Source organism: Malus sylvestris, chromosome 13 (genome assembly GCF_916048215.2).
Source record: "Malus sylvestris chromosome 13, drMalSylv7.2, whole genome shotgun sequence".
Lineage (NCBI taxonomy): Eukaryota > Viridiplantae > Streptophyta > Magnoliopsida > Rosales > Rosaceae > Malus > Malus sylvestris.
The window spans coordinates 2,028,046-2,049,421 of NC_062272.1; the positions used below are offsets into that span (position 1 = coordinate 2,028,046).

Below are 21,376 nucleotides of genomic sequence, written 5' to 3' on the forward strand. Positions count from 1 at the left end.
TGCACCATCTTCTCTCCTGTTCCTAGCAAAAGTTATCGTTATCAATTTAATTTTTGCCTATTTATAACAAAAAAAAAACAAAAAAAAAAGCTCATTACCATAACTTTATACAAAGAGGAGACGTCGTCGTTTAGCTGAATTGGCTGTTAATCGCGTTTACCCAATTGGCACTTGGCGGCAGAAGATATTTCAGCTTCACAAAACCTCGAAAAACCTCTGAAAACTTTGAGAACCCGCTGCCGCAGCTGCAATTCCTTCCGTCGAACGCCGAGCGATGGGCCGAGCCGAAAGAGAGCAACTCACTCGAACTCTCAACCACCACCTCAACACCGTCCACGAGACCTTCCAGGTTCAATCCCACTCTCTCTAGAAATTCAATTTTTCCCTTTTTTTTTTTTTAATATTATTATTATTTTTAAAATTTTTTGGATTGGATGAAATCAGGTGTTGGATCAAACCGCACCTTCAACGCTTGAGAAGGTGAGCTGGGCGGAGGTGATAAAGATGGGCGATCAAGTCTACAAACAAGCTACCATTTGTAAGCCCCCTTGCTTTTATTTTATATTTTTATTAATAATTTTAGTCATCTGTGCCACCACTCATACCTTGCTATGTTAATTCGAAAACGTGTTCATTCGAATTGCAAATCTGGAAAATTTATTGAAGGAATTCTGATTTGAGCATTCTGGACTTTACAAATATGTTTCTTTTAACTTAACGAAATTTCCATTTTCCCCAATGTGCCTTGGGTGACTGTATTCGGAGAAAAATGGCGTGACGGAGATCTTACTTTTATGGTTTTTTGTCTATGTTTCGATTTGCAATTCCGTCGTATAGTTTGTTCTTCTCCTTCGCTGCGCGATGCCTGATGCTCAAGTGACTAAGTGTGGCTTGATAATGCAGTTGGAATGCTTTGGACCGGAGGAGAAACGCCGCAAGTTAGAGCACTTGAAGAAAACATGGTTTCCTACTTCAATACCCTGCAAGGTTTTCTTCTGCTTTCGCATGGGAGTACAGTCGGTGCAGGGCCTACGCTGGCTTCTTGTGTCCATACGTCTGTAAGGCAAGTTGTCGACACCAGTTTTAAGCTGTGGAAGGAATCTATCTCTTTGTATGGTAATCTCTCTCTCTCTCTCTCTCTCTCTCTCTACTCCAAACAAGGCAATATTTGTGTAGCATTATTTCTTGGTCACTCCATGCCTGTATTTTTGTTGAACACGTACACACATGGTCCTTGGTGTATGACTTCGAAATGACCGTGAACATCAGCTTCTAGAGTTAGCTTTTGTGTAGGACATTGACATAATATCCCGGAGGCTAATACTGTTTAATAACCATTAGAGCCTATGTGATTGCATATTATGAGTTGGAAGTGCAACTATCTTGGCTAAAGATTTGACACCTACCATGGCTAGTAGGAACCTTGTCTTCACTTGGAATGTACAATTGCAGGAGCACGGAATAATGACGGGAAACTCTCAATTCCACAATGGGTCGGTGCAGTATGGGAAGCCTGTTCTGCTCTTAAAATGACACCTGCCACAAATATTACGGCAATTGGGCGAGCAATGACAAAGGTTGCAGTTTCGGTGAAAGATGTTCTTCGTGAGATGAATGAGCTTAAGCCAGCTTCCTCAGACCCGACTGATGAATCCTCTATTGAGCCTTCTACTGAAGCAGAGATTGAACCCGATGATGATGAAATTTTAAGTGACGGTGATCTGGGCAATGACTTGTCCCCTGAAGAGATGAGAGTTTCCCAGTTGGCAATTGCCGTTGTGTCAGAGGCTCTTGTAGTGATAAAGGAACTAATTCGCACCATCAGTGGTTTGCTTAAACTGGAAAACCCCAATGGCAGCGGTAATCTTGTGGAATCCTTGGAGAAATTGTTGAAAATGTGTAAAGAAATCGGAATACAAATAGACGAGCTTGGAGCTTGTTTATACCCCCCGCAAGAGGTTCCCGCTATCAAGGCAGCATCAGAGAAAATCTCCAGTTTTGTTGATGATATACAATCTGAATTACAGAATCTTACAGGAAATCTGGAAGCTTTTTGTCAAGCATGCGATTGTTTGAAGAGTTCACTGAGACAGCTCGAATCTGCAGCAGCCTCACCTAGTATTGTTGATTTAGAAACCAGTGTGCAGAATATTGATATGAACTGTTAGTCGTGAGAGAGATGAAATTGATTTTGCAGAGCTTTGTAAGTCCTTTTGTTTTCGAGAAGAAAATGGTTCTTGTTTCAACATTTGTATGCAACACTGAACAAAATTTCAGATAAATGGATATGGGGGGTTATTCACCCTCGTTCCGTAGATAAGATTTATGTTACATCATTTTGCAAATGTACAACATTCTTACAAATCCTGAGTATGTACGATCCTGCGAACAAATTTCATGCGTTTAATCGGGTTCACCGGCCAGTAAGCTTAACCACCCAGGCACCCCCCAAGTAAAGACCGAGGAGGGGTGCTGCCAGAAGGACCTGAGTGAGTGGATCCGTTGACGGTGTAACCACAGCAGCTGCCACAACGGCACCAACCACAACATACCTCCAAATTGACAGCATTTGGTCTCCAGATACTAGACCGACTTGTCCCAGGAGAAATTGTATAACCGGAACCTAGAATAAGATGAAAGGTAATTTGTTAACAGAGCTTCTACTGAGATCCACTTCGATGTATGCATTTTACGCGCACAAACCCACAGTAACTTCCCTGTTATATTTGAGAGGATAGCGTTACCTGGAACGACAAGCCTGTGCTGAACATGAGAACAAGTACGAACTCAAAGTATTGATCAATGGACCATAAAGATTCCACAACACCTTCTGCATACGTGACAAAGAAGTTCAAGGCTGCGGGTGTCAACACCATGTAAGAGAAGGTGATACCAGCATAGAAAAGAACCGATGAGCCTAAAACAATTGGCCCCAGAAATTTTCTCTCGTCTCTCGTTAATCCTGGAAGAACAAAGGCTATAAGCTCATACAGAATGATGGGGCTCCCTAAGAGAAGGCCGCAATATCCTGATACCTGCAGTAAACAATCAAAAGAACTTTCTTGTTACAGTGATTTACTTCCGAAATAACCATTCCGACTGAGATTATTATGGGAAACACTAATCATAAAGTCCCTACAACGCTCCATTACACTTCCGCGCTAGCTAGCCAGGCTGATTTGCATACTTCCAGAAAACAAAATCTTAAAAACGGCAATCATTTCAAAGACCGGATAGATATTCACCGAGTCTAACCTTTATGGTAGTAAAGAAAAACTCGCCAGGAGCTAGCTGCAGAAACTTTACACCTTGTTCTTTAACCGGAGCTTCGAGAAATACTATAAGGTCTTTCGAATATGCAAAGCACCCCACCATAGAAACTCCAACCGCGACAACTGATATAAAAATTCGCTGACGCAGCTCTTCCAGATGATCAAATATGGTCATCTCCTTATCATCCGGGAGGAGCTCTTGACTTGGATACAGAAAATTGTAAATTGAACTTCCTCCATCGTCTTCCTTTGCGCCATCAACCAAATCTATATTGTACATCAAAACCGCAATGTCAAACTTCTAAACTGAAGACATTTAACACCTACTTCCTCAAGGCAAGATCAAAATTGTGATTAGAGAAAGTAAATTCACATGTAGCTAAAGAAACTCAGCTTCTTTTCTGTAGTAGGAAAAGCACTTTCTTCCACTCAATCAAAAGCACTTCTAACTACGTTAGGCAGAAAAACTCAGAAGTGAAGCGCTTTCTAGCGGTGCTTCTTCACGAAGCACTTCCAATTGCTTTTCCAAGAAGCACTTGGATTTTTAATAAAATTTCAATGTGTTTCTAATAAAAGTGCTTCTAGCAAAAGTGCATCCTGCCGGTAAAATGCTTACCGGGATTAATTACAAATTACTTCTTGAATCAGTAACAAACAATTATATACTTAACGGATATTACAGAGCTCCCGAATCAGGTATAGTTTGCTTCTAAACATACTAAAATTATTCAGATTAGCAAACAATCAAAAGCACTAGAATTACCAGTAGAAGGCCTCTCCTCGACGGCGGACCCAACCCCAACCCCAACCCCAGGCTCAGCGCCAGAATCCTGCTGCTTCTCTCTCAAATCGTCATTAACAGCGCAGCAAACGACGTCGCCGCGGAGGCTCCTCCGGCTCCGCAGACCACTGACCTCCGGTCCCGGCCTCCTGGAGTGATGGACTCGAACGGAACCCCGCTGATTTCTTATTGGTCCGCGCCGGTCGAAGCAACCGTGGGTGCGATTCCGGATGAAGTTCAAGTTGGAAATGGAAGCAAAGGTGGTGCTTCCCATCTCTCCTCCGACACTTCCAACCGCAAGTTCGCTTCTTCTTCTTCTTCTTCCTCTGGTTCTTCTTGTTTGTACTCGCCTTCCTTTTATATCAAAAACTAAACGACGTTTGAATATGAATGACTGGTTCTTCTTTCTTCAGCTCGGCAGAGCGATATATTGGAATCGCAGCCAATGGCGCATGGTAGCTGGTTCCCTATTTGTTTTCTACTATGCGCCGGTGAAGTAGAATGGGCCTTATAAACACTCTATCGGTTTCAATTTCAGCCCACCAAAAAGGTCCAGTTCGGCCCATGGTTAACTTCGGCCTTCGGTTTCCTTCCCGCCCTTTCCCTCTCGTATCACCTCTCTCTGCGACCTCGCTTCGCAAAATGGCGCGGGAAAATCCGGCGGAGAAAGCCCTAAGTCTGCTCCGAAGTCGGCTCTGCGGCCCTAATTTCGTCTTCAGAACTCTCTCTCTCTCGCTCCGATGACTTAAACTACAGGTCCCTAATTTTCTTCAAATCACACTCTTCGACCCTAATTCATTTTTTTAAAATCAAAATTGGGGGCTTTTTGTCCTTGATTTTCTCATATTTATTGTTTTTGCAGCAAGTTGAATTTTTTAGTTTCGAGTTCGATCACCGCGGCCTGCAACAGCTCCATTTTGCTTCTGGGTCCCCGTGGTTCTGGAAAAACTGCTGTATGCCCCCAAATTTTCTATTGTGATTTCTCTTCAGTCCTCTTATAATTGTAGTATACAGTTGATTTTCTTACTCTACTCGTGTTTTTAGATGTTGGAGCTTGTGCTCAGTGATTTATTACAAGAATTTCCTGATACGGTTTCAGTGGTATGCTTGCATTTTTCACTTCCCTTCGTAATAATTTCTTTGATTTTTTTCGATTTTTTTCTGGGTTTAATGTTTATATGCAGTTTTATTTGGAATGGACATTGTGCTGCAGATTAGGTTGAGTGGCCTTTTACATAGCAGTGACAACTGCGCGTTCAAGGTTGATTCGTGGCGGGGTTTAAATTGTGATGAATCATTCAGGAATCTTAGACAGTAACATTATTATGTTTTTCCTTTTATTTGATACGGTTGTTGGTTATTCATGAAATCGCTAGGCAGCTATGCATGGAGCATCAGTTGGTGTTCTCAAGAATGGTAACGTGCATAGTTTTAATAGGAAACCACTTTTGTAGCATTGTACTTCAGAAAACTTATGGTTTCTTGATGTGGTGATCATTTTTGTAGGCATCGTTTGATGATAACTCCCAGTTTATGATAGCCATGTTAAGGTGCGCATAAAGTTTTCTTGTTGCGATTCGTATGCTTTGGAAGTTCTGACAGACTTGTTTCTCTGCTAATTAGGGAGTGTGGATTAGCACATAAAACAATTATCTTTGTGCTCGATGAGTTTGACTTGTTTGCTCTTGTAAGACCTCATCATCCTTTGCCCATTTGTTTTTCATTTCTGCAGCCTTGCTCTTTGACATTCATGATTTATCGTTGGCTGCTTCTTTCTCTGAAACCCGTGAAGATTTGTGAAAAGCAATTAATTAGCAAGTAAAATTTTTTGGATCTTATCTGGGGCTGCAAAGTTACACTGGAAGCTGTAGGAAAGTTTATCCTTTCATAAGGAGCAATGTAAGCTTTTATTGAAGAAAAAGAATGACAATGCAAGATGAAGTAAATAACCTAGAGAAATATATCTTCTACTTTGTCTGTCTACTGGAGCTTTCATGAAAATGGTTTGCTTGGTCAGACAGCTCAAACGAGCATATTTGTTTTCTCAAAATTGACTGGTTGGGTGCTTTTGGTTGAAGTGTCAAGTTGTCAGCTATAAATATTAAGACAATACATCATTTGGTATGTGAATATTATGCAATATATAAGGTGTAAGAAGTGTACGACTTACAAGCTAAACATATACATACCTTAAAGAGGTTCTTGTTGGATTTATAGAATAAAAATAAACAACCAGTAACTCTAATATTTCTCTTCATTTATGGTTCCTTACAGGGAAAACAGAGATTGCTTTATGGTTTACTTGATGCAATGCAGTCAGTGGCATCTCAAGCTGTTGTCATTGGTGTGAGTTCGCGACTGGTATGTTGCTTTAAAGTTGCTCCTATTTTTCCCTTGTCAACTTTTGTTGCCATAACTGTGATGTGAATGCCTAGATATAATGTTAGCAGAAATGTGGATTAGTTGCATCAAAGTTGAGAAGACTTTCTTATGCAGGATGCTGATATGCTTTTGGACAAAAGAGTAAGATCTCGGTTTTCACATAGAAAGCTTTTGTTTCTTCCTCCTGCTTATGAAGACATACAACGGTAAAGTTACTAGCTTATGACTTGGGTGCTACTATTGCTTCTTCCCAAATATGGACATTTCCAGTATAATAATTGCTTTTCTGATTTTCTTAATTTCCAAACGAGGCAGATTGTTGGAGCACATTTTACTATTGCCAACAGACTCGAGCTTTCCTCCAGACTTGCTATTGTATTCAATGCAAAACTTCAAGTATCCTTTCCTCACTATGTCTTTTAATGAGATAACATTGAATATTCATGTTAACAAAAAACAAAACTTCATTTTACAGTATTCTACCAGATAAGATCGTTCAGCTTGTAAAGTCCTTGACATTTTACAGACTATATTGGCTGACAAGAGATTTAAAGAGATTGTTAATGCATACCTGAATCTTGATTCAACTGTCAAACATTTGTTGAGATATCCGTAAGTTTTTCTTTTGAATCTGAAAGAATTGAATGATCCTATTGCTTTTCGTATTCATCATTCATAATATACTGAAGTTACTGGTCATGGACCATGGTACTAGATTCCCCGCTGTTTCTGATATGGATTTAGAATCTGGAATGCTGTTGCTATAAAACTTCAAAACCACACTTTCTAATATCCAGAGGCATCCAAAGTTGAAATGCATAAAAGGTCTGAGAATTTTTATCATGCTTTGTTGGACTTCATCGTCTGTATTCTTTCTTCCTCCCATATCAATCATTTCTTCTTATGAAAATCAATGGTTTCATGCAGATTGCTAAGTATTGGAACTTTACATTCTGGTATGCATGAAGAGGTTGGAAGTTAAAGAGCAGAACTCATACAATTTCAGCGCTGTAATGAAAGGTGAATGTCTGAGTCTTGTCTTTCCAAGTCCTATTAAGTTTTCACTTACATGTTTGGCATATGTGGCAGTGGCAGAGTACAAAAGCATACATGATTCCGTCAAGACAGCTGACCATTTCGCAAGAAATGTTTGCTTACGGGGGTATGCGTAGCTCCTTGCTAAAATTGTGTCATAACAAATCTTAGTGCGATGTTCCATTTAGCAGAATATTTTCACTTTTCACAGAGGACAGAATCAATCTGTTGAATTCAGTCCTGTAAAACTTTTAATCTCATCCCCTGATGTAATGCACTACATCAGGGATGAAATCATACGGATCCAGTCCCCGTAAGTCACTGCAAGATTTTTTTTCCCTGCATATGCAGTGGATAAAATGCACCAAAAGATCAACTGAAACCGATCATACGAAGAATTTAATCATAATGTAGGAAAAAGTTTAGCATGTATCAGCACTTTATGTTAGGTTTTATGTCATCGTCATCGATCTTAATGTCGAAGATAACGTGTAGCAAACCACTTGGATTTCATGAGCTGTTGGTTTGTGTTGTTGACAGGCAATTCTTCAACAATTAATGGATCGTCAAAAGTAGAGTGCATGGCGCAAGGGAGCTGCTTCATGTCTATCATAATCGCAAGGCGTGTAATCTCTAACATTGTTTCACATCAAACACAAACAAGCAAGACTTGCTTTTTTTTCTTTCTTTTTTCTGTTTTTTTTTTTTTGTCAAACAATATATTTTGTTAAATTAGCCACAAAAGAATTCGAATTCAAAGACTCAACTTGTTTTGATGCCGACATGCAAGACTTGCTTTTTAATACCCATTTTTTGGAGGAGCTATCGATGCAGGGCATACAACCATACAATCTTATGGTGTATATTAAGGGTGCGTGTACCTCAGTGTATCACATCACATGCAAACAATCATCTTTTCAACTCGTTGAATTTGACGGTATCACTTTTACCTTTTAGAGTGTAGAATGTTTATCACCGTCAGATGTGTAACATATATGATCAAATAAAGGAAGACACTTGGGGTTAGTTTGTCGTAATTCATAAAATTCTGAATAGTACAATTACAGTATTTGTTTGGTGAGGTATAAATACAATCTAATGAGATGTTACTGATATTCTCAGTCACCTCGTTTTATTTTTTGAGCTTTCATTCTCATCATTAGGTTGCGTGGTAGTCTTATTTTCGATTACCGGTGTTAAAATATGAGTCTTTAACTAAAGTAGTTTCATAAAATAATTGGATAACATGGTTTGTCTAAACAATTATGAATTTAGTTGATTTTAAATCGAGTTAATTTTTAAAGTGTGAAATATAAAATAAACTGATTTGTTTTTGTTTTTTAAGTCAAGCGATATCGTTAGTAAGTTAAATGTTAGATTAGTCACCGACAAGATTTAAACCCACGTTATTATGCAAAGACCAATACTTTTCACCACTGTGGTAAAAGACCACTTACAAAATAAATAAATGGATTATTAAATAACGAAAGTAAATGAGAAGTTGCTAACATTCCTTTTGCCCGTGGATAACGGAAAGGGATCCTCTTCGGATCCCTTCCACTAAGGTCTTGGGATCCATCAATTCGAATCTTTAAAATTTGATCAAACAGCTACAAATAAGAACCTACGTTAAAAGTTATAAATTTTTTAACTGTTTAATCAAAGATCCTTAGAACTTAGCGGAAGGGATCGGATCCCCCGTGGATAACGGGAGAATCGGTGAAGTGTAAAACCCAACAGTAAACTTGAAATTCAGATTACCAAGTCGGCAAGTCCTCTGTTTTGGGTTTGGGCTCGGGTCCGCAATACACTAGCCACCATGGCTGCTTCCACCACTTTCCCCAAGCTCACTTCGATCTGAGCCGCCCAATAAACCTCCACCAACGTCGAGCTCACTCAAAACCCAAAACCCAAAACCCAAAACCCCCTCCCCCACCCCCTCTCTCCGATCCTCCGCCTCCGGATGAGTCGCCTCTCCACTCAATGACCCTCGGCGCCAGAGCTTCAAAAGCTTTAGCCGCCACTGCCTCAGCCGTACACCACCGTCCTCTCAAGGTACGCCGTTTCTCCCCCCTCTCTGGGTCTTTCCGCAACTGCTCCTCCACTACTTCCCTACCCACCGCAGCTTTCTCCGAGACTCAATACCGGGACCTTGTTTTCGACACCATTGACGAAAAGCCCTGGGCTTTTTGCAACTCCAAGTGGGTCTCCGATCGTTTCCAAGCTGTTATTGTCGACCCCGACTTGTTTATTCGAGTCCTCGTCGAGATTAGGACCCGACCCAGAATCGCTCTGAGGTTCTTCCGATGGGTCGAGGGCCAACCGGGTCTTAAAAGATCCGAGTTTGCCTTCTGTGTGATTCTTGAGATTCTGGCTCACAACAATTTGATGAGGCCGGCGTATTGGGTTATGGAGAGGGTGATTAGTGTAAATATGCATGGGATTGTGGATATTTTGATTAATGAGTATATGTTTTCGAAAGTTTCGTTGAAGCTTCTCGATCTCTTGTTCTGGGTTTATACGAAAAAATTGATGCTTGAGCAATGTCTGTCGATTTTCGATAAGATGATTCGAAACCGGTTGTTGCCGGACGTGAAGAACTGCAATAGGGTTCTTAGGATACTTAGAAATAAACACCTTGTGACTAGAGCTAAAGAGGTTTACAGAATGATGGGTGAGGCTGGGATTAAGCCGACGATTGTTACCTATAATACTATGTTGGATTCCTTCTGCAAGGAAGGGGAAGTGCAACAAGCACTTGAACTTTTGTCAGAAATGCAAAAGAGAGGATGTTTTCCGAACGATGTAACGTATAATGTGTTGATCAACGGGCTGTCAAAGAAAGGGGAGCTGGAGCAGGCCAAGGGACTGATCAAGGAAATGATGAAATCAGGGTTAAGGATTACAGCATTCACTTATAACCCTTTGATTTGCGGGTATTGCAACAAAGGTCTGCTTGAAGAGGCATTATCTCTTGAGAAAGAGATGGTAATTAAAGGAGCGAATCCCACCGTGGCTACTTATAATTCGTTAATGTATGGCCTCTGCAAGTGGGGAAGAATGACTGATGCCAGGGATCAGTTTTCCAATATGTTAAATAGAAATATAGTGCCGGATATAGTTTCATACAACACTCTAATCTACGGGTACTGTAGATTAGGGAACTTGGGGGATGCTTTCATATTGTTTGATGAGTTGAGGCATAGGACTTTCACTCCTAATATCGTCACCTATAACACACTTATGGATGGCCTTTGCAGATCCGGAGACTTGGCTGTTGCTGGGCAGCTTAAAAAAGAAATGACCAAGCAAGGAATTTGCCCTGATGTTTTTACATATACCATCTTGGTGAATGGATCTTGCAATGCGGGAAATTTATCGATGGCTAAAGAGTTATTTGATGAGATGTTGCATAAAGGAGTGGAGCCAGATCGATTTGCGTACAATACTCGAATAGTGGGGGAATTGAGGCTTGGTGACCCGTCCAAGGCATTTAGCATGCAAGAAGAAATACAAGCAAGGGGTTTCCCTCCTGATTTGTTCACATACAATATTTTTGTGAATGGAATATGTAAATTGGGCAATTTAGATGAAGCATATACGTTGTTGCAGAAAATGGTACGTGATGGTATTGTTCCAGATCATATAACATATACTAGCATGATTCATGCTCACCTGGAAAGTGGCCAGCTCATGAAGGCGAGAGAGGTGTTCTATGAGATGCTAAACAAAGGTTTGTCTCCTTCGGTGATAACTTACACGGTATTGATTCATGCACACGCGGCTAAGGGGAGACTAGAACTGGCATATATGTACTTCTCAGAGATGCAAGAGAAGCGTATTTGGCCAAATGTGGTCACCTATAATGCTCTGATAAATGGTCTTTGTAAAGTGATGAGAATGGATCAGGCTTACGAGTATTTTATTGAGATGGAGGAGAAAGGAATAGCTCCAAATAAGTATACATACACTATTTTAATAAATGAGAACTGCAACATGGGCAATTGGAAGGAGGCTTTGAGGTTGTATAAACAGATGCTTGACAGAGAGATCGAGCCTGATTCTTGTACACACAGTGCACTTTTTAAGCATCTAGACAAAGACTTTCAACTGCATGCAGTTCGATACCTTGACAGTTTAATTTCAAGCTAGTGAAGGAGCTGCTCGTTTTTAAGAATTGACGAGGCTATTGGTGGTGTTCAAGGTTTCTCAGCTGATTATTCAAAGAGTGGCATGAGATATTAAGAGGGATTTCTCAACTCTGAGAGAAAGCTATAGTGTTAAACCACTTGGCAAATTCTCTTGAGTTATAGTGCAAGTAAGATATCTTCTTTCAATGTTTGCTTCCGAATAGCACATTCTCAAACTTTTAATATTCTTCTTGGCTTGACAGCTTTCCTGGTTTAATGTTACAGGTGACTTGCTAAATAGGGTTGCTGATGGTGATTGGTGAGTTTGGCAAACCTGTAACTTGAAAGGTTGAGTCCATATTTACCTCATTTTTGTGCCGTTTCTAACTTTAGAAGAATATACTCGAAACCAGTTGAATTGGATTATTGATTTTTTAACTATCAGAAACCATTTTTTTCGGAAGAGTCAACATCAGAGTGTACAGATAAACTCTCAAGTGTATCATATTGTTCCAAATAAAATATCTGACAAGATTATTGGTTCATTCTTTTGCTCCTTATTTTGTTTCATGAGGTAATAGGGAAGATCGAAGTGCTGCCATGTTCTGTATTGTTGTAACGAATATGGGTTTTGTCCAGTTTAAAATCAGATGTATTACTTTTTGTTTTTAAAATAAGAGTTTCATTTGGTACTGAGCAGATAGTGAAAATTTAACTTCTTCTAGTTATGGAGAGGCTGCTCCCAAGTCTCGAACCCGAGACCTACTGCTCATGGGCGAAGGCACTTGCCATCGCACCAAGTGCGACCTCTAAAAACAAAATGAAACTCTCCCAGACCCTGCGTAAAGCGGGAGCCTTGTGCACTGGGTACGACCTTTTTTAGTTTGTCCAATTCAGCTTGAAATATCGGTTAGTGTTCCTGTAGTGTTATCTTGGACAGCCTTCCTGTAACCATTATTTGTTTCTCAGCCAGTCTCAAATGATCTTGTTCACGCTTCATCTTCTGTGAGCATCACAACCTCCGATGATCTTCTTTCAAAAAAACCCAATGGATGCTGTGATGTTGTTGGAGGTTTTACGCACATCATGTTTGCCCTGTCTTTTCGATTATTTCCGACATGCACAATATGTGGCAAGTAGAACTTCAACTTGAAACAAAACAGCCACCACTTTTGGTTACCTTTCCGGGCAGAAATGAATACAGGATTGTTGGTCTGCATCTCCTTGGTTGCTGCACTTGTATGCAGCGTGAACAAGATGTTGGCAAAGGTACATGATGCCGAAGAGTTTCACTTGGCACACACTCACTTTCTAATTTATAATCGCCTCTTTTGTTCTTTTTTATGAGTATTTTGGTTTAGCAATGTTGTATAGAGGAATGTTGTTTATATGCTAATTGGTTATTAATTATGTACTTAACGTTGAACAGCAAGGTGCGAAAAGTCCAAATTCGAATCGTTCAATCCGATGCTTATCGTAATCCGACCAGGGGTAAGCGATTGGAAATCGACATGGTAAACACCGGTCGTGCTTAGGTTTACTAATTGTTTCAACTGAAGAGTGTTTAGTTTAAGAGAAGTAGTTCTTGTCTCACTATGTTTGACGGACACATTTCATAACTCTCCCTCTGGATTTGCTTGTTTGTTGCCTTTTGTATGCGGAGCATCCATCACTAACCTCCAGTTCCTCTCTCCTGCTACTTCAGCCGTTTCTTGACTGCGCTGATGTAGAAATCCCGACTTTGGCCGACGCCGCCAGCGGGTTAGATTTGTCCGGCACTTGGATGCAGAAGAATACTGATGAGAGTTTGAGTTCACGCTGTAACTTGGCACTGGAGACTACTTGGACCCCAAGAATTTACTTCAGGATGCAGTGGAAAATTGACCACTGCTCGTCTTGTGGTAATTCACCTTCTGCGAGGCAATTCCATATTTGTAGATGACGGGATGTGTTGCCAATAAAAAATGAGTACATTAATACTTATTTAATAATCCAATAATCAATCACGTTATATAGTTTACAAAATATAAATGATCTCCCTAGTATTACCCTTTGTACTAAACATATGCAATTTTGTTTGATTTTCGTAATTAGACGCTTCTTGGACTTCAAAGTCCATATACAACACCCTGCACGTCTTATGATGTTGATCATATCAGATTGTGGAAAATGGCTACAATACTTATAAGTTTTACGTTTACGTACTTTCACCATCTGACGTCAAATATGATATTGGATTGGCATTTGACCGTACAAATGGTAAAAGAATGTGGTATTTGCAAGCAAATTGTGAAATAATTTCCCGCACGCCTATTTCCTTCTTTGCACACTTCCTTTTTAGGCGTCATCTAGGGAATCCTTTCGACCAAATCACTTAATATGGACCCTTGAAATTTAATCAAACGGTTAAAGTTATTATAACTTTTAAAGGGACCTCCTGTTTTTAACCGTTTGATCAAATTTCAAAAGTCCGGATTGATTGATTGGGTAGATTTGCTAGAAGGGATCTGTAGATGATCCATTTCCATCATCTAGAATTATTTCAAAGTAAAATCAATGGCCAAAAATAAAATGACTGTGTGCAAAGAATATCAGTGTGGGGTCAGATATAGAAGTGGACCTCTCAAAGTGTAGAAAAAAACAAAGAAAAACTAATGAAAATGGTTTGAAAACTTTGAGTTTTACAATAAGAACAAAATAAAGGGTAAAATGAATAGTATCAAGATTGACTTTTTTGTGTAAAAATGTGATTTTTCATTAAAGTGAACAATATCGGGAGTTTTTCATTAAAGTTCCCAAAAAAACCAAGGTAACTAAAAACAAGAATCAAACCTATTGGTTAATGTTGGTTTAGGTTACAGAAAGTTTAGAAAGAATTGTTTGTTTTTATTAATAATGAATTAAAATCAAAGCATGATTAACCGGAGACAACGAATATCAAATCCTACATTAATGTAAGCCACTCGCTCCTGTCATCCCTTAAAACCACCACATCCAGCTCACTTTGTATTTACACGGTTTTTTTGGGTTGAATTTGAAACATAGGGTATGTAAATTATAATGGGCAAAACTTGTTTGAGATGGTTTTTGAAATGATTAAAAGTGTTTTATGATGTTATAAGTACCTCTAACTTCGTATAGCAGAAAAAGTAAAAACTGCTTATTGGGTCATAAAAGTGTTTTATGAAGACCTACCGAGTGTCTTTAAAAATTAAAATTTAATGTGTTTCTAATTAAAACGCTTATAAAAAAAAGACACTTGTGTGTTTCTTATAAAAGCAATTCAAAATGAGCTAGCATCAAACTCAAAATAAAATATATCGTGTTCACGCATTCATGTGGGTGGAACCTCAATCCCATTTAACCAAAGTAGAAATAAAACACTTATGTTTGCATTTTCAATCTACCCAAGGGATTGTCAAGTGGAAAGAAAGCAAAGGTTTGGAAATCCTAACCCAAGCTTGAACTCTCATGGTTACATTTTTTGGACCACCAGCTTTACTTTGGCGTGTTGTTTGACCCGAAAGCTGAAAGTATGTTGCCGTTCCATGTAAGATCAGAGTTGCATGATTATGAAAATTAGTCGATCATCGATGTGTAGCAGGATACCTCCTACATTAAAAAACATAAAATAAGACAAAATAAAAACATGAGAAGAACAAAAGAAAAGTGTATGACAAAGCATTTATACCCTAACCCGTTTGTCTGCTTTGTGAAATCGATCAAACCTATGTGTTGTTTAGCACTCAAAATTTTGGGGAATCAAAAACTTAACCTTCAACAAATACAAGGCAGATCTTTGAGATGTACAATTACGACTCCTAATAACAAGGTTTCCTTCCTCTTTTTTTCCTCTCACTTTTCCTAACTTTTTCCGTCCACAAACAATTATTTAAACATCTCCTTCCCCATTTCCAAATTTCAACTTTTCTTCCAACCAAAACAAAAAAAATAAAAAATAAAGAATAAAAAATTTATGCCATGGCCACCTTCTCTCATCTTGCCTACTTCCCTGTAAGGCGTTCTTCCTGCAGAGATAGCTATGAACCCAATAAGCAAAACCTGAGCAATATCAAGATCGATGGAACTTCCAAGAAACCCGCAACCAAAGTTGAAATGGCCGGTGTGGCAACCACTTCCATTTCCATGACTTTAGTAGGAAATGACTACGTGACCGAGCAGCAAGCCCGACAGAACATTCCGACAACCAAGCAGTCCGTTGATCATTTCCGACAAGGGTTCAGCATCGAAGGTGGCGTGGGGTACAGGCAGAGGGTTGTCATCAGGTCCTATGAGGTCGGGCCGGATAAAACTGCGACACTTGAGAGCGTCCTCAATCTGCTGCAGGTGATATAATTAATCAATCCAAGTTATGTGAAGATTGTGTTGCATCGTTTGGAAAGTACGGATTTTTTTCTTTCTTCCGGTATGATGCAGGAAACTGCATTGAATCATGTGTGGATGTCTGGACTCCTGAGTGATGGATTTGGAGCAACACATGAAATGATGAGGAATGATCTTATTTGGGTTGTGTCCAGAATGCAAGTTCAAGTGGACCAGTATCCAATTTGGTATGTCCAATCATCGCCTTTTCTTTTGATTCGAGCAATATTCTAAACTAATCTAACGCAAACCCGGAGTTGTTCTCTTTTCGCTATAATCTTTAAAGCTAGGAAGTAGGACTCTTTGCAGCATGAAACAAATTTCAAGCAAAAAAATGTGACAATCACATCCTGCAGGGGAGAGGTACTGGAAATCGACACTTGGGTTCAAGCATCAGGGAAGAATGGTATGAAGCGAGACTGGTTGATCCGAAGCCAAGCCACGGGCCATGTTTTCGCTCGTGCGACCAGGTGTTGTAGAATTTCTTCAAACTTCCAATCACTTTCATGATCTCCTCACGAATGATTTATTTCAGTCTTGTCATTGATTAATCATGGTTGTACAAAACGTGGAACAGCACCTGGGTGATGATGAACCGGAAAACTAGGCGCCTTTCGAAAATGCCAGAGGGAGTGAGGGGTGAGATTGCACCTTGGTTCATAGAGAAGCAGGCAATCACAGACGATGTCCCTGAGAAAATCATCAAGTTGGACAACAACGCTAAGTATGTCAACAGCGATCTGAAGGTAATGTTTCGTGTCCAAATTACTCCAACGTCTCAAAGCTACATCCATATACAGTTAAGAGAATCGAGAATATGCTGAATATGGAATTTCTTATTACTTGGTAGCCCAAGAGAAGTGATTTGAACATGAACCACCATGTCAACAATGTCAAGTATGTAAAATGGATGCTTGAGGTAAATATTGTCTTTCTCCTCTCTCTAATTAAAGGCATGTTTGGCACTGCTTCTGAAAGGGTTAAAAGCGTTTTCTAACCATGTTTGACAGAAAAACTTTAAGTGCTTCCTACAGAAGTAGTTCTAAACGGTCACTTGTGTTTTCTTACCATAATTAAGTCTTAATTAACTGACTTAATCTTTGTTTTCGACAGACGATTCCTGACAATATTTTGGAGTCTCACCAACTGACTGGAATCACACTAGAATACAGAAAGGAATGTGGGAGTTCAGATATAGTTCAATCGCTTTGCAATCCAGAAGATGGAATGTTCATAGAGAGACCGAAACAAGAGAATCAAAGTTTGCTGGATGGATTTTCTCTGGCAGCTGGAATTCTTGACAACGGCGGCTTTTTGGGCTCCTTTGAGAAGCAACAATTGAGATATACACATCTCCTCCAAACAAATGGGAACCTTAAAGATGAAGAGATTGTTCGAGGACGGACTGTTTGGAAGAAAAAACCAGAGCCCTCCCCATTTGCTTCTATGTAGAAAAATTGAATTAGAAAAGGGGGTTTAGAAGCTTGTCCTCTAAGAAATGGGATGGCCTGAATACTAAAGGGCCTGTTGTGGATAAGGGTAACAGAAAACAAGCAACATCATGGATTCTAAGGAGAGTGAAGAAGAAAAAAAAAAGACAAAAACAGAGCCAAGGATCTTTCATTGTTTCCGATCTTGCTAGCTTCATCGAGGCTGAATGACAATCCTAATAAACGAGCCAGATGTGTAAATGACGAGTCATCGAAAAAAGGTAACAGAAAACCAGCAGCATCATGGATTCTACGGAGAGTGAAATAAATGTAATGTGTGGTCATAAAAGTAAGAAAGTTCACCTTAAGCCTAGCAGGGGTACATTGATTTTGATTAAAAGGAGTCGTTTCATTTCATTTGGGTCTGTAACTTGTATAGCCATTGTCGTAATACTATTTGGTAAAGAATAATTGTAATTTGTAAATTCCATCATTGAAATTGTTTACAGAACATACTTTTACGGTTACCATTTTCAATTTCCACTCGAGGGACGGGCTAGTTAAGAGAATTCTCAAGCCGGATATAACCAATATGGAGTCGGGTGGTAAAAAATATAAATCTTCCATAATATAGGCTTTTTATATTAGCACCCTACAAAATGTTGAATGCACCCCACATTAAAATTTAATATTAAATGACATATTTACCTCACTATGCAATAACAATTTTAACCTTATTAGGTTTAAAAAAAATTCTAAATACACCCTATTTATGCATAAAATCAGTGAGGACTTTGGTACAACAGAAAGTGTTAAGTTTGTGACATTCGCTAGATTGCTCCGGTCACTAGTGTGGATAAGTATGTAAATGGATAGAGACAGGGAAGCAAACACAAGATGTACGTGGTTCACCCAGATTGGCTACGTCCACGGAGTAGAGGAGTTCTCATTAATTGTGAAGGGTTTACAGAAGTACATAGGTTCAAGCTCTTCTTTAGTGAGTACTAGTGAATGATTTAGCATTCAAGACAAGATCCTTGATGTTTCTCTTCCCGGAAAACTTGGCGAAGAGGCCAGGCCAGTAAGATTCGACAGGGACATTGGCAGCTTTCACCAAGGTTGCAATCTTCTCGGCAGTGACGGGGATGCCTTCGTCATGGAGGATCAGAGTGGCGTAGGTGCAAGCAAGCTCTGAAGCCGACATCGTTTTTTATCGAAATGAGGGAGATAAGGTATATAAGATTGAGGGCTCTCTTTTGCTAAGGTTTTCTGGAAAAGCCCAAAGATGGAGGTTTTGGGTTCTTGCAGATTCACGGCGAGGGTGAAAAATTGAGAAAGAATTGACACAACTTTTCGTATCGATTCCCACAGACGGCGCCAAATGTTGATGCACAAAACCGGAGGTCTTAGAACAACGTAAATCCGATCGTGAATCTGCAAGAAAGTAAATAACACAAGATGTATCGTGGTTCACCCCAAGGTTTGGGCTACGTCCACACTGATTATTGTATTTCTGAGGGAGAAAGAGCTCTGAATATGAGAATGAGAGCTTTGAGAGAGCTTAGAGCTTAGGGGATGTGAGGAGGCTTTTAAGGCTTAGGGTTTGTGAGGGTGAGAGGGCCCTTTTATAGAATAAGGGCTCCTCCCCTTTTTACATATTTGTCTCTTTATTACATAATTATATTTGAATCCCCCGAGTATTTATACGAGGTCTAAATACGGATGCCCTAAGTATGGTATAAATAGTAGTCCCCCAAGTCTTCAATCAAGAGAGTCTTTTAGTTGGAGACTTGAAATTCAGTCCATGTGTGGGCCGAAATAACTAGATGTCGTTTAGAACTGATACTCGATATGAGGCAGTGCCCAATCTGAAATGATTCTCAACTAGAAGTAGCACATGTTGCGAGGCTGTTCTACTTGTGTTGCCTTGGTTGGCTCGGCTTGTGGCGTTGAAAGTGAGGGAGTCCCTTTTATAGAATAAGGGATCGCTCTTCAATACATAAATGATGGGCTAGAGTTAATGCTCGCGGCGAGGCGGTTGCTCAGTAGGCAGCGATGTTCTCTAATGATGGTGAGGAAGTCCCTTTTATAGAATAAGGGATCGTTCCTCAATACATAAATGATGGGTTATGAGTGATGTTCGCAGCGATGTGATTGCTCAGCAGACGGTAATGCTCTCTAATGATGGTGAGGGAGTCCCTTTTATAAAATAAGGGATCGCTCCTCAGTACATGAATAATGGACTAAGTCCTCCAAGTATTTTTCATGAGGCCTAGTTAAGGCCTAGTTAAGGCCCAATATATGGTACATAGTGTAGTCCCCCAAGTCTTCGGTCAATAGAGTCTGTTGGCTGGAGACTTCAAATTGAATCCATGTATGGGCCGAAGTGGCGGTTGTTCGGAGGCGGTATTTGTATACCTTGCATTGAAGCTTTATAGGTGAAGCTTTGCAAGTGAAGCTTTGAAGCTAGAGCTCTATAAATGAAGCTTTCAAAGCTGGAGCTTTGTAAATGAAGCTTTCAAAGCTGAAGCTTTGTAAATGAAGCTTTTGAAGCTGGAGCTCAGTAAATGAAGCTTTTAAGGCTAGAGCTTTTGTAAATGAAGCTTTTGAAGATAGAGCTCTGTAAATGAAGCTTTTGAAGCTAGAGCTTTTGTAAATGAAGCTTTTGAAGCTAGAGCTCTAGTTACTTCAACTCACACATGGACTGAATTTCAAGTCTCCAGCCAAAAGATTCCCTTGACTGAAGACTTGGGGGACTACTGTTTATACCATAATTAGGGCCTCCGTATTTAGACCTCGTATAAATACTCGGGGGACTCAAATGTAATTATGAAATAAAGGAATGGGCAAATATGTAAAAAGGGGATGAGCCCTTATTCTATAAAAAGACCTCTCACCCTCACAAACCCTAAGCCTCAGAAGCCTCCTCACATCCCCTAAGCTCTAAGCTCTCTCAAAGCTCTCACTCTCATATTCAGAGCTCTCTCTCCCTTAGAAATACAATAATCAGTGTGGACGTAGCCCAAACTTTGAGGTGAACCACGATACATCTTGTATTATTTACTTTCTTGCATATTCACGGTCGGATTTACGTTGTTCCAAGACCTCCAGTTTTGTGCATTAACACACCCCAAATCTCTTTTAACGTATTATTTATCTTCTCAAGTATCAAAACTCTCTCATTCTCCATTGTTGAACAAAACCCTAACCAATGAAACTACAAACATGTTGATTGAGAAAAATTGTTTTTGAAGAATGGAACATGAAATCGATGTTTCGGAAGCTTCATATGAGGTAAGACTTCATATTTTTCATTGTTTTAATCATTTTGATGACATCGATAATTATTTATCTTGCGTTTGTTACGTTATTTAAACTTCTATATTCATATTCATCTTTTAGGGTTCATATTAATCTTGCGTACCCAATAACATGAAGCATATTAGTGCTAGAGTCATATACTATTACAAAGTAGGTAACCCGCTCGGCCTCAAATAACGAGTTCAAAGCGCAATTGTTAGGTGATATGGAAGTGAAAAGAAACCTAAAAGCTTGGAGGAAGTGGGGTGTATCGAAAATTAAAAATGGGTGTTATAAGATTTGAGAAATGTGAGATGTATGTATAAAATTTAAGGTGTATATTGAGAATATAGGATGTGGGGGTATTATGAGAAAGTATGTGGGGTGTATTAAGATAATTTTTAAGTGAAAAGTAAATGTGGGGTGTTTTAAGTGTGTGGAATTTATTTAACAATTTGTGAGGTGTTAATATAATAAGCCATAATATATTCATAACCCATAAAAAAGTAAATTATATAACAATAAAAATTATGAAATTTTAACGAAAAACTCTCAGTACTGTTCATTTTAACAAAAAATCGCAGTTTTACACTAAAAAGTCAATCCTGGTATTACCCTTTATTTTGTCCTTATCGTTAAAACTTAAATTTTCAAGCCTCTTTC

General features: G+C 39.4%; 5 protein-coding genes and 1 pseudogene across 5 annotated transcripts; 5 read left to right on the top strand and 1 right to left on the bottom strand.

Moving 5' to 3' along the window:
- Positions 1 to 156: 156 nt before the first annotated feature.
- On the top strand, positions 157 to 2,320 carry LOC126596510 (uncharacterized). Its single transcript, XM_050263117.1, has 4 exons — positions 157 to 349; positions 445 to 538; positions 904 to 1,116; positions 1,453 to 2,320. The coding sequence occupies exons 1-4, from the start codon at positions 275 to 277 to the stop codon at positions 2,166 to 2,168; spliced, it is 1,098 nt and encodes a 365-aa protein (XP_050119074.1). The 5' UTR covers positions 157 to 274; the 3' UTR covers positions 2,169 to 2,320.
- Positions 2,249 to 4,471, bottom strand: LOC126596511 (sec-independent protein translocase protein TATC, chloroplastic-like). Its single transcript, XM_050263118.1, has 4 exons — positions 4,036 to 4,471; positions 3,256 to 3,539; positions 2,745 to 3,035; positions 2,249 to 2,623 (listed from the first exon to the last, which is right to left on the bottom strand). Exons 1-4 carry the CDS (start codon positions 4,325 to 4,327, stop codon positions 2,414 to 2,416), a joined length of 1,077 nt encoding a protein of 358 aa, XP_050119075.1. The 5' UTR covers positions 4,328 to 4,471; the 3' UTR covers positions 2,249 to 2,413.
- An 83-nt stretch (positions 4,472 to 4,554) lies between these two features.
- Positions 4,555 to 8,607, top strand: LOC126596516 (origin of replication complex subunit 4-like; annotated as a pseudogene).
- Positions 8,608 to 9,211: 604 nt separating this feature from the next.
- LOC126596500 (pentatricopeptide repeat-containing protein At1g22960, mitochondrial-like) lies at positions 9,212 to 12,145 on the top strand. Its single transcript, XM_050263103.1, has 2 exons — positions 9,212 to 11,788; positions 11,886 to 12,145. Exon 1 carries the CDS (start codon positions 9,454 to 9,456, stop codon positions 11,620 to 11,622), a length of 2,169 nt encoding a protein of 722 aa, XP_050119060.1. The 5' UTR covers positions 9,212 to 9,453; the 3' UTR covers positions 11,623 to 11,788; positions 11,886 to 12,145.
- A 235-nt stretch (positions 12,146 to 12,380) lies between these two features.
- LOC126596515 (uncharacterized) lies at positions 12,381 to 13,631 on the top strand. The gene is made up of 3 exons (XM_050263123.1): positions 12,381 to 12,869; positions 13,030 to 13,091; positions 13,306 to 13,631. Exons 1-3 carry the CDS (start codon positions 12,719 to 12,721, stop codon positions 13,540 to 13,542), a joined length of 450 nt encoding a protein of 149 aa, XP_050119080.1. The 5' UTR covers positions 12,381 to 12,718; the 3' UTR covers positions 13,543 to 13,631.
- A 1,696-nt stretch (positions 13,632 to 15,327) lies between these two features.
- LOC126596506 (palmitoyl-acyl carrier protein thioesterase, chloroplastic-like) lies at positions 15,328 to 17,903 on the top strand. Its single transcript, XM_050263113.1, has 6 exons — positions 15,328 to 15,947; positions 16,038 to 16,171; positions 16,340 to 16,453; positions 16,561 to 16,729; positions 16,834 to 16,902; positions 17,097 to 17,903. Exons 1-6 carry the CDS (start codon positions 15,582 to 15,584, stop codon positions 17,433 to 17,435), a joined length of 1,191 nt encoding a protein of 396 aa, XP_050119070.1. The 5' UTR covers positions 15,328 to 15,581; the 3' UTR covers positions 17,436 to 17,903.
- Positions 17,904 to 21,376: the final 3,473 nt, after the last annotated feature.